The 12107-nt window shown below is 41.3% G+C and overlaps 1 protein-coding gene across 5 annotated transcripts in view; it reads left to right on the top strand.

The window, feature by feature from the left end:
• Positions 1 to 12107, top strand: part of SLC20A2 (solute carrier family 20 member 2) — a 55062-nt gene that overhangs the window by 24693 nt on the left and 18262 nt on the right. For all 5 annotated transcript variants that reach the window (XR_001862764.1, XM_017736753.1, XM_008635619.2 and 2 more), the window contains 6 exons: positions 2745 to 2885; positions 4096 to 4181; positions 6197 to 6293; positions 8294 to 8410; positions 9105 to 9308; positions 10738 to 11326. Coding sequence is in view for 4 of the 5 variants with exons in the window: in XM_017736753.1 (XP_017592242.1) it covers positions 2745 to 2885; positions 4096 to 4181; positions 6197 to 6293; positions 8294 to 8410; positions 9105 to 9308; positions 10738 to 11326 (1234 nt within the window). In the remaining variant the exon portion in view is untranslated. The remainder of the gene's footprint in view (positions 1 to 2744; positions 2886 to 4095; positions 4182 to 6196; positions 6294 to 8293; positions 8411 to 9104; positions 9309 to 10737; positions 11327 to 12107) is intronic.

Raw genomic sequence — 12107 nt, 5'->3', positions numbered from 1 at the left:
CAGTCTGGGAGAGACCAAAAGTCACTGTATCCTCTTTCCAGATGTTGATGGAAGATCCTTTGATGTTTGCAGCAAACAGCAGATGTAATTTTCAGGTTGACCTCCTCTCCTAAGAGAAAAGGAAGCAGGAAGTAATGGGATTAAAATTTTAAAATGTAGCATTTTGTAGTAATTTGTAGCAAAATAAAATGTTGTCTATTAGGCAGATGAGAAGTTAGGGACTACTGCCCTTGGGGGTAGATTGTAATACTTGCCCAGCATTAACCAATTGTCAGGTTATTGTCAGGACTTGCTCGTGTGTTGTTCTAGAGGTTCTGGTGCAAGCTGAAGTCAGCAGCTGACATGAGTGAGGAGATGCCACCAACAGAGAGGACATCCCAGCCAGGATTAGCAGAGCCAAGTACTAATCTAGTCCTGCAGGTGACGTGGTGTTTGATGGGGGCTCACGGCTGGCACAGAGCACCGGAGCCTCAGGGCAATGGATGCAGTGCCCTCAGCAGCAGGGGAGCATGAAACGCACCCTGGCCAAAAGCTGGTGCAGGCAACTCCTGGTCAGGGCAGTCTGCAGCCAGCCCTCTGTCTTTAGGGGATATTAGCTGAGAGGAAAAGGTGTGGGCCACGGTGTCAGCAGGCATGAAGAGTCTGAATTTGGGACTCTGTGACCGGCCTAGTGAGCCTCCTGCTTCCTTGGGTAGTTTTGCAAAGGTAAAAATTTAGAAAACATAGACTTTTAAAATTTAAAGCATAGATTTTATGTTAAAGAGGATTTAAATCTTTGATGTAGGTAGTTAAAGCACTGGAAGTCCCAGAGAAATGTCTTTCTCTGGTGTCCTTTGTATTTTCTTCTGTTCCTTAAACTTCTTTACATTATGCATTGTCCTTCTCAGACCACCCATTGGTCCTCCACCACCTTTTTCTTTCTCTCCTGTTTGTTTTCAGTTGAGCAGTCTGGTCTAGTGGAAGGTATCCTTGCCCATGGCACAGAGTTTGGAATAAGATGATGTTTTAAGGTCCCTTCCAACACAAACCATTCTGTGATTCTATGAAGTTAAATAAACAAGAAATAGTTCCATACTCCCTCTATTTCCCCCGACAAAAAACCCCAGTCCTCACGAGACATTTGCAGTGCAGCTGTGGCTTGGTTGCATTTTCCCTGGTTTTTATACTGAGTATTTTGTAATTACATATCTATGGTTGACTTATCTTTTTATTTGGCTTCTTTCAGATGTAACCATCTGATTTCTCCTTCTCCTCACTTCCACTTGCTGGCCTCTAAGTTCATGTCAAAGGTTTCAAAGTGTTTTTATTTTTATTTTAGTCCAGCAGAAAAGAAGCCAGAAAATTAAAGAGCAGGTGTTCCTTGATTGAGCTAGAATTTCCACTAGCAAGAGAAGTAACAGTTGTTTTGGGATAGTACATGAGGAGAGATCAGTTTTACAAACTGGTTGACTGCCAGATATAGCCACATATGATACCAGCACATCACCGTTTGCAGATGGCTCTGTTTCAAGACCTTCAAACCATCTTCTCATGTTGGAATTGAGGATGGAGGTTAAAACTTTGAGTAATCTGCCAGCGTATGTTCAGTGACCTTGCTTTATCACCCATATCTGCTGCAGATCTGTTAAGAGAGTTAGCGCAGGCCAGAAGATTCAGGATCTCTCATGGCAGTCTGATTGCTGCCATTGGTGACTCTTAATACATGAAAATTTAGTCTTAAGGCCATGAAGGATTATGATGAAGAAGAGATCTTTGTAAGAATTCTCTAATATTAGGTGGGGTCCACAGGAAGCTTATGTTACACTCAAAAGTATTTTGGTGTCCTGAGGTTAGTGCCACTGCAAGAGGAGCAGGGAACGCGTGCCTTTGCAAAGTGAAAATGAGTTGGCGCATGGAGGCACGTGCTTGAGAGCTTGGTGGCCAGCTGTGTCTGATCTAACTTCTGAAAGTGGTGCTTGGGGTACTTTTTTTTCCCTGCACTCTTAGCCAGCATCCTTCCTGGATGTCTTGTTGGGACACCAGATTTTTTTGCATTTACTTTATTACATTACATACATGCATTAACCACCATCTCTTAGTTTGTTAGGAGAACTTCCTAACATATTTCCTTCTGCCAGGGGTGTCTTTAGCTTCTCCATGACTAAGATCACCCTTTTCTGCAGTCTTAAATTTCTCCAGTACAATGAGCTGCAAATGACGGCAGTGAGAGAGGCCTTATTCCCTCCTCAGTCCATTTTTTCTATAGCGGACTGAATGGCTGTGAATGACTGAGATGAGGCATAAAATCTCTCTGCCCCACAATTTGAACCTTCCTCTGGTAGTATCCAAGTTTAGGAGCATGGGTAGTTCTCTAGTGAAATGGTGAATACCTCCTCATACTGATCACTTGGAGGCTTCCAGGGTCAGCTATCAAGAATGAGGTTTTCTAAGCTTGATGTACACTGGGAGCAGTTCGTGTACTTAATCAGACAGGCTGTAAATACTGAAAGCAGAACTGTTGTGAATTGTAGGGAGATGTTAGTCATAAACAGTCATAAGTAAGACGTAGCATTCAAGGCTGCTATTAAGCTGTCTTAGTATCTGCTTTTAGAGACAGAACAGGAACAAAACTCTCTTCAGAAGATCTCTCTTATGCATGTGGAGTGTAGGCAGCACTTGTAAAAGAATGTGGGCACGTGGCAAAGAATTTTCTGTATTACATTATTGTTGTTGTTGTTTATAGCATATGGTTCATTTGTTTCTAGGTTCTGCTGTTTGGCAGCTAATTGCATCGTTCTTGAAACTCCCAATATCAGGGACCCATTGCATTGTAGGTGCTACGATTGGATTTTCTCTGGTGGCAATTGGCACGCAGGGTGTCCAGTGGATGCAGCTTGTCAAGATTGGTAAGTGCTGTCTCCTTTTATGTGTGAGGGTATGTGAAATAGCATGTGCTGCCTGCAAAAAACATTCCCAGAAATCTGCTTTGTGCTGATAGCACTCCCTCATTAATTTATTTTCCACCCCAGTCGTGTCATTCAGAAAATGCACTGGTGCCATGTTCATTAAGGGCTGCAGGGTGTCTCCAGTGGAGAAAGGGGTAAGGCAAAAGTTTTACTTCCCCAGTGGTAAGCTGGGGGCACGTTGTCCCTCAAGAGACATGCTTCAAGGTGACATTCCTCCTCTTCTAATTCTTTTTGTGGCGGCTCATACTACCCTTTTCTTGCTCTCAACAATGTGAACGCTGTCATGTGAATGCCCACAGTCATGTTTCTCCACCCACCACCTTCAGGGCATACAGCATGTTTAACTCACAGCCTCCCGTTGCCAAGATCAGTACATCCAAGCAGGGATGTGATGGAGTGTTTTGTTATTGTTTTGGAAGCCTTTGGAACTTGAGGGGCAGCCTAAAGTCTCTATTAAAAGGATTTTATGCTGAAGCAATGGTAATATATTTGAATTTTAGCAATACATGTATTTTTTTTAATTCTGTCAATAGTAAAAGAGAGTTTTCAGTGACAGCCGAATCAGTGTTAACCATGCTGCAAACAATAAATCACTCTGGATGAGATTTCCAGAGTGCTGCCCTAATCCGGTTTTATTGAAATCAGTGGGAGCTTTGCCACCTACTTCAGTTAAATCAGTCCTGGACACTTGCAGTGCTGGCCTGCAAAAAATGTACACACATTATACATTACAGTTGATGCTTCTCTGGCACTTTGGAACTTGAGACTGTTACCCTGGGAGCAGTAACATCCTGCTAGATGCAGTTGCTTTCCACTTGCTTGCAACATTTGTGGTCATGGTGATTAGGAAATTACAGTGCTTTCTTGGTCTATTCTGATTCAAACTACGAGAAATTTTTCTGATGAATTTGATTGCTAAACTTGCAAAATTAGCAGGAAATGCTTTGGCTGATGTTTCTAATGGTGTCTAGCACTACTTTGACTTTAATGAGTGTCGGTGGACACTGAGTTGCACCAGTTGGAAGTAAACATGCAGAACACTTATTCCAGTTGTACAAGAACTGTTTTAAATTTGTTGCTCATTAACAATGTACTTAACTATTATGCAAGAATACTGTTTTTTTCAAGTTTCATTCTTTCTTCAACACAGTTGCCTCTTGGTTCATTTCCCCACTGTTATCTGGCTTGATGTCTGGAATCCTCTTTGTGCTGATCAGATTCTTCATTTTAAACAAGGTAAAGAAATCTCACTATTAAAATGAGTGCTTAGTATGAGGGTTGTGTTTTAGCCTCCCATTTGAGTGCTGGCATTTCCAGAGTTGAAAGTTTGTGACTTCTTTTTGGACAGGAGACCTGTCATTTTTGTAATAGCCTTTTGAGTTCTACTTGCTCTTAGCAGTTTTGAAAGCTCACAGTAATCTAGTATTTGAGGCTTAGAAGGTGCTATGTGATACTTATTATTGTATATTCTGTTTGGTCAGAGGATGGTACATTGAGGCTGCTTCTATGTTAGTACAAGTTTGCTGGCATTGACTTAGCCTCACAATAGCTGTTCTGATTGTAATTTAAACAGAACAGTCCTCCCTTGAAGATACTCTAATCGGTATTTTAAAGTTGTGAAGTTTTAAGCCTTGGTTTTCTAGCACATCAGGCATTAGAAGATGGGCATCTGCCTATTTTGTAGATTCTCAAGAAACCTGAATCAGTGGGTTTTAGTGACCTGAGGTAACATCAGTCCACATATCTCCAGTGCAAAAGATGACTTGCCTGCCACCCAGCATGAACTGGAAACTTCAACGCTTTTATCTGCCTTTTCCATCTCTCTCACACGATTCAGCTTGCTAAAATGGGGAAGTGCAGTGCATGACAGTGACCTAAAATAAGGGACACTATATTAGCAGTTATACAGGGAACCTAAATAGATGAGGGATTAATTCTTCTGCTATAAATAGCACCACCTGTAACCTCAGCTTCATCGTTCTTTATTTCTGCTCTAAATAAATGTCAGTGATAAAAACAGGTGATAGATTTGATGAGATTCAGCTTTGCATAAAAAATAATTCAAGTTGCATAAAAGATGAGGAAAGGTTCCACTATTGTATTCAAAGCCTAGCAACTCAAGAAATAAGTCATCAAAATCATGTGAACTCTGGTATTAAAGCCACATATTTAAGCATTCAAGAGGCAGAAAAAGTTCAAGTTAAGGAAATTGCCTCTCAACTGCTGTCTGTGCCATTCACTAAGTAGTAAGATCTGCAGAGCTTCTGGCATAAGCAGGTAGTGACTTGTGTGCATGCATAAAAAAGAGCAGCTTTCTAGCTTGTGAGTCTGTGGCCTGTTATAGGGCTCCATGCCCTTGTTGGGGGTGGCTGTGAATAGCAGCTGGCCCTGCAAATACAGCCCATCTGCATCACACTTTGGGACCAGGGCATAGCACAGGGCAGCCACAGCCTTTTCTCAGTTCCCTTTTATAGCTCATGGCAGCAAGAAATAAAACCAAATTAGCCAGCCCTCAGCTTTGCCGGCTCTTTGCAAACTCGTGGAGCCCCTCAAAAGGCCAAAGCAGTGCCTCACAAAGGCTTTGTCCATGGCTCACACGGTGCGTTTCCGCTGCGCCGTCAGCTGAGTCTTTCCTTGTGAGTGCCAAGAGCATGGGAGCACAGTGGGCAGCAGACACGGTGCCATGCTAAACATTGTCTGCTCACTTTATGTCTGTTACCTCTTTAATACAGCCAGACACTTGGGATTTCAGGGATTTCTGTTAGCTGGTAGGAAGTACCAGTCTGTCTCGGTCGAAATGGAGAGCTTAGGAATATGGTTTTGAGATGGATGCATTGCACTGCTGCTTGTAGCACTGGTCCAAAACATCAATGCCCACTCCTGCTTGGCATCCTTCAGTTGTGCTAAGTGAAAGGGACTCCTCATCTTGGACACAAAATAAATAAGAACACACTTGCAGAAAGAAACCTGCTCCCAGGTCACTCAGCATGGCTGCAGCTGACTGGAAAGTAAAACGTGTCCCTGGTTCCCATTAACAGTGTCAAGGTTCTCCAGAATGCTGGTACTTGCCAGGACCAGCATTGTGGATTTGGGTGTAACCAGGCAGGTTGCCATCCTTTCCTTGACATCCAAAAGCTTCACCTGCCTGGCACTGACTGGGGTGCATGTGTTTTCCACATGGAGGTTCATGCTGGCATTAATCTGGTGCAAAATGCAGCTAACATTTCCTTTTTTTCATGGTTTCTGTGCAGGAAGACCCTGTGCCCAATGGTCTCCGCGCACTCCCAGTGTTTTATGCTGCTACCATAGCTATTAACGTGTTTTCCATCATGTACACTGGGGCACCAGGTGAGTGAGCTGGGGGAGGCACGGGAGGGAGGGGTCCCAAAATGTACAAGGATACTCTGCCAGCGTCATCCGGACACCACAGGGTTATCTCCTGCCTTAGGAGTTAACGAGGGCAAGAGTAAATCATTCACCTCCCCACATGCTTCTATTTGTATGTGTGTTTTTGTGACATGCTCCTGATCGCTCTGGTTAGTGGGGAAGAGCATAGCTACAAAAGAAATCCCTCTTTAGAGGAATGGAAATTACTGAGATGAGGCTTTGGCTTTGTAAATCTGAGCACATGTTGAGCTCTCGAAGGTATTCTAGGTTTGTGCATCAAGGAGTGAAGGTTCAGAGCAGGGTGGGGGAGCAGGTGCTGTTTGCACTCAGTGTAATGCTGTCACTCCACTGACATCAGCAGAGTCACTGTTCTGCCAGGGCTGGCTCCAAGACTGTTATTTAAATTTGTTTCTTTATTTCACTTTACTGATAAGAAACCCCAAGCCTGTTTCTTCATTGAATGCATCTTCTTTCCTTAGTGTTTTGATTGCAACTCAGTAGAAGGAAATGAAGTTGAAAGACTTTATTTATATTTTTGTATATTTGTATATTTTATGTGCTTTTACACATGTTTGTGTTTATTCATATGTGTATTTATATTTTAATTTTTATATTATTTGAATTTATATATTCTTGTATTTATATTTGTATATTTATATTCTCACATTTTATGTTTATGTATTTGCATTTATATTTTTGTAGTTTACTGAAGTGGTGTGCATTTAAACACACACTTGTAGCAAAAGGGTTCAGAACAAAGATGTTCAGTGATCTCAACTACTTTGTTGAAGACTCTGGTCATTCAATGTTATCTTTAGGTTAGACTATTGTCCAAGAGTGATGAATGAACAAGCAATCAAAGATAGGCTCCTGAACATGAATTAAGAAAGCAGGCTTAGAAAGCGACCTTTTTTTTTGCATGGAAATATTCCTCTAAAATACGACACACTAGCTGTACTAGATAAATGCAGTTGGTAGACCCTACTCCATAGCATAGCATTACTGGAATGAATAAAAAACTTGAGGCATTCCCAATTTGAAGGTAACATAACTATTCCTCTTAAGTCTAATTGGCTGTGTATCCAAGATATTTCACAGTAAATCATCTGTATAACTCACATTTCCTCATTAGTTGTACTGCAGAAGTAGGTCAGGCACACACAGTGAGTCATTAGGCAAAATAAATGAAATAAGAATCTTAATGTCCCTTCTGTTTCAGCTTAGCAGTCTCTAAAGTGTGTGAATAAAAAGGTGGGACTCCATTTTTGGTACTGGGAAAATACATATTTACTTTCCAAGGCCTCTGTTCTGGCGACATTTTACTCACAAGGATGAATTAATCATGTGGGTTTCAAGATAGGCAGTGTATATATGGGTTTGAAAGATCGGAGTCCACGCTTTTTCTTCATCAAGAGTCGGACTGTTTCATTGAACAAGTGCAAGGATCTCTGCTGGGGGAGTCATTACAGAAACACGAGTTGTTGACATCGCTGTGCGTTGCAGGACGAAGCCTCAGCTTAGGAGTGCTGCATTAAGCTAATATCGTAAGCATGTAAGGGCTTAGAGTAAGCTAAGCATCAGGCTTTATGGACCAGAGCAAAAGTCAGGTAAACACTTACCCTAATGGGCAGCGTGGTTCAACATGCATTCATGTATGAAAGCACTGCAAGCTTGTTTTAGCAGCCCTGATGTGGGCGTTTTACCCTTGGCTCTTTTGGAAATAAGGTCACAGTGAGGTAACAGGAAACTGGAAGACTAAACCTGCAAATGTTTCCATGTCAACTATACCTTTAAAAGCTGCAGTAACTGATAATATGTTAAAAGTCATCAGCTCCTTCATGTTGGTTTTGAATATATTGTGAACACTGGCTTTTCTGCAACAGACTGCTCTTCCACTGCTTGGAATAATTAAGTGGTGTTAATTTATGGCTAGCTTGGGTTTTATTTCTTTGTCTTTACAGTACTGGGACTGATACTGCCAATGTGGGCCATTGCTCTAATATCGATTGGCGTGTCCTTAGTATTTGCTGTCTTAGTCTGGATTTTTGTGTGTCCCTGGATGAAGAGAAAAATAGAAAGTAAGTAGTTATTTGATGATATGTGAGTGATAAAAAATCATGGAAAATTACATTTCAGAGGTGGAAGTGCCTTGAAAGGTCACCTAGTCCAGTCCCCACCCCTCAGCAGGATGTGCCTAAACTATTCCTCATGTAGTTGTGTAATTTTCTCTAAAAATCTGCAGTGGTAGAAATTCAAGACCTTGTTAGGCAAGCCATTGCAGTGCTCACTTTTGGAGTCTAGCAGAAACAGGAAAAGAAAACCTGGAATATAATCTGGTTTATATTTTATTAAGAAAAAGTTAAAGAGAAAATGCCTGTCAGAATGATCATCTTTAAGTGACCGTTTTAACTTTACAGAAAGTTGGGCTGATCACAGCTTTTAGCTTTACAGTCTGTTGCTTGTTTGCTTTGCTACTCTCAACAAATGCATTGTTTAAAATGCAGAGAAGAGTTTCAGGTTTCATTAATAGATGAACAGCTCAGTGTTTTACTTCAGTTACCTACTTGGGTGAATTTTATAGGGAGAACCAAAGATGTGGAATTTTCATACATTAGCTTAGTAAAGATAAGTGTTAGAAATAAATAGTGTGTGTATGAAATGAATCTTGGTTATTGTAGCCATGTTAAACTATGCTGTTGATGCAAACAGTGGAAACTTAAGTAGCAAGTGCTATAGGTTGGGTTTAACATTACAGTACTGTTATTTCCTTAGGCCGGTTAAAGAAAGATGCTGCACTGTCAAGGATATCAGATGAAAGTCTTGATAAAATTCAAGACGAAGAAACACCAGTCTTTAAAGAGCTTCCTGGTGCCAAAGCATCTGATGAAAGCACGATTCCCCTTACTGGCTCAGTAACAGAAGCTGCTGGGGCATCAGATACTATTGCAAATGGAAACCATCCACGTGTACCATATGGTAAGGAACTAAGACAACTTAGACAGTTTTTCTGCCTGTTTCAATGAGGTTTCTTAACTGCAAGTAGGTCTCTGCTGTAAATTGTAAATTAGGGTTTGGAATTTCCATCTCTAATCCTTTTTCAGTGCTTGTTTGAAAAGATGCTCATTTACAAGTGACATTTTCTGGAGAGGACGTAAAATCAATTACATTTTGTTTGGCTGTATTTCAGTTTTAGAAACAGCTGAAAAAAAATTGCTTGCCTTTTTGTGTTGCTTTACTTTGTATTTTTTCTTAATGGTGTTTCCATCCTTTCAAGCAGTGGGAAAATACAGAGCACACAGATTGCTGATGTATGAAGGTTAAATTCAACATAAAGATGATTAGCATACTACAGCAGGAGATGAAAAGATTTGAACTTTAGTTGACAAATGTACGACCATTTGGAGCGTGTCCACTAGAAAAATCTCACACATTGTTTTCTGAACATATATTTGTAAGAAGTAGACTTGTGTGCATAAAACTCTTCCTGTTCTGCCACGTGGTAGGATCACCCCCTCCACTTAGCGGCCTGCTGACTTTGATATCACTTTGCTAACATCTACAAAGTCCTGTAATTTGGTTAATAAATGCCTAATATATTCAACTGATTCTTACAAAATCAAATAAGTCATGACGTGGAGCCCTTAGAGTGTGTGCTTCCAGTTTAAAAATAGCTAAACCCAATTCCGAATGTTGAACAGTGAAAGTCCGGGAAGTCAGGAAATGAAAAAGTTCAGAAATATTACTTGTGGTACATTTTGATATGTGTCCTACAGTGTATGCTGACATTAAATGTATACAGTGGGAATAATCATCATCATGTTCATACAACTAGTATATAGAAAATGTTGCAATAGCTAAGGAAATACTTCTGCAGAACATGAACTTTTTTGCTTTGTTTTTTTTAATGATTTTTAAAGGCTGTGTAAATGTCTCCTAAACAAATGAGTATGAATGAAATGTCTCTTAAACATATAAGTCCTAGTATGAAATTGCAGTAAACCACATTTCAGAAATCCTAATTATTCCTATTCAATGTAGTAAAAACCTCAGAAAAAGTAGAGCTTGCTTTACAAGAAAGGAATTTTATGGAAATTTATTTTTTCAAAAAACCTGAGGATTTAACCATAAAGTATCACATTTGAATAGCTGATCCCAAGTGACTTGCTGCAGGTCATAGAGCATGTCTGGGGAGACTCAACACTGGAACAAAGCTCTTTTTGCACAGAAGATGAGAGACTTTATTTTGCAGTGAATTGAATCTCCGCTTATTCACTGCATGTAGTGCAAATTGATCTTCTTTGTCCTGTATTCTCAGATGGTGGCCACATTATTGTCTTGTGTTGGAGGAAAGGGCCTTTTGTATTGCATTTCATGTAAATAAAATCTCTAAATCTCTGCTTTCTAGGAAGGGCATTTTCAGTGACACACACCTCAGTGAAATCACCTGTTTCCAATGGCACCTTCAGCTTCGATGGCCACGTGAGGAGCGATGGCCACGTGTATCACACTGTGCACAAGGACTCAGGTTTATACAAAGACTTGCTCCACAAAATCCACCTGGACAGGGCCAACGATGAGAGGCCCACCGCAGAAAACAACTACAAACTGCTACGGCGCAACAACAGCTACACTTGCTACACTGCTGCTATTTGTGGCATGCCCGTGCATTCTTCCTTTAAGGCAGCGGATACTTCTACTCCAGAAGACAGTGAGAAGTTAGTGGGAGACACCGTTTCCTACTCCAAGAAGCGAGTCCGCTACGACAGCTACTCCAGCTATTGCAACGCAGTGGCTGAGGCAGAGATTGAGGCGGAGGAAGGTGGGGTGGAAATGAAGTTGGCCTCTGAACTCGCAGATCCTAACCGGCCCCCCGTTGAGCCTGTGGAAGAGGATAAGGAAGAGAAAGACACCTCTCAGGTCCATCTACTTTTCCACTTCCTCCAGATCTTAACAGCCTGCTTTGGATCCTTTGCCCATGGAGGCAATGATGTCAGGTAAGAAGATGAGATCTCACAAACCAGCAGTTTTACAGTTTAAGTACATGGAGCCAGGTTTGCCAGCTTGGCTGTTTGGAAAGCACGTTCATTTCTGCAGGTAAATGATCATCAGTGTTTTACAAAGCATGTGGCATCAATATCCCTGGTGCTTTCCAGGAGTTGCACAACTCAGTCTATGGTTTCTTTTCTTCTCAGGGGTAAAATCTTCTTTATTCACTGCTAAATAATTGTTAAGTAATTAGTTTAATGTAGGTTTAATTTTTAATTTAGGCAATCTTGGAGGCATTGAGACTCCCCCCAACATTCAAAACACTGTAAAAGCAAACAGGACTGTCCCAGCCCTGCAGAATTTGCAGCCTATTTTAACTGCAAAATCAGAAGCCTTCAAAAGATGAGAGGTTTTAGACTATTTTTTGCCATTAGATGAATTTCATCTCTTGTCACACAGCACCTCACCGTCTCGGTGGCGTGTGGCTGAAGAGCAATGTGGGTGGGTTTGCTGTGTCTCTGGGAACACTGTGTATTTTTTCTTTAGGATTTGACTGGACTGCCTCTTCCCTAGACCTGGAGTGATCCATTTGGTATTTAATAGACGCTTTTTCCAGTATCGTGGTAAGGTCCCCTGAGAAATTCTCTCAAGTGGCTTGTTGAAGCAGCTGTCCTTATTTGGGTTGTGGCTGGGGCTGTACTGAGTCCCCTTCCTGCCGGACCCTTGCTGTGTTAGCCATGCCCCGAGGGTGTCGGTTTCAGTGTTTTCAGCAGGGCTTTACGGCATTCA

This window comes from Corvus brachyrhynchos, unplaced genomic scaffold, assembly GCF_000691975.1.
Source record: "Corvus brachyrhynchos isolate BGI_N302 unplaced genomic scaffold, ASM69197v1 scaffold175, whole genome shotgun sequence".
Taxonomy (NCBI): Eukaryota; Metazoa; Chordata; class Aves; order Passeriformes; family Corvidae; genus Corvus; species Corvus brachyrhynchos.
Note: the sequence above shows the minus strand (reverse complement) of the source record. Positions and strands in the feature narration are given on the sequence as shown.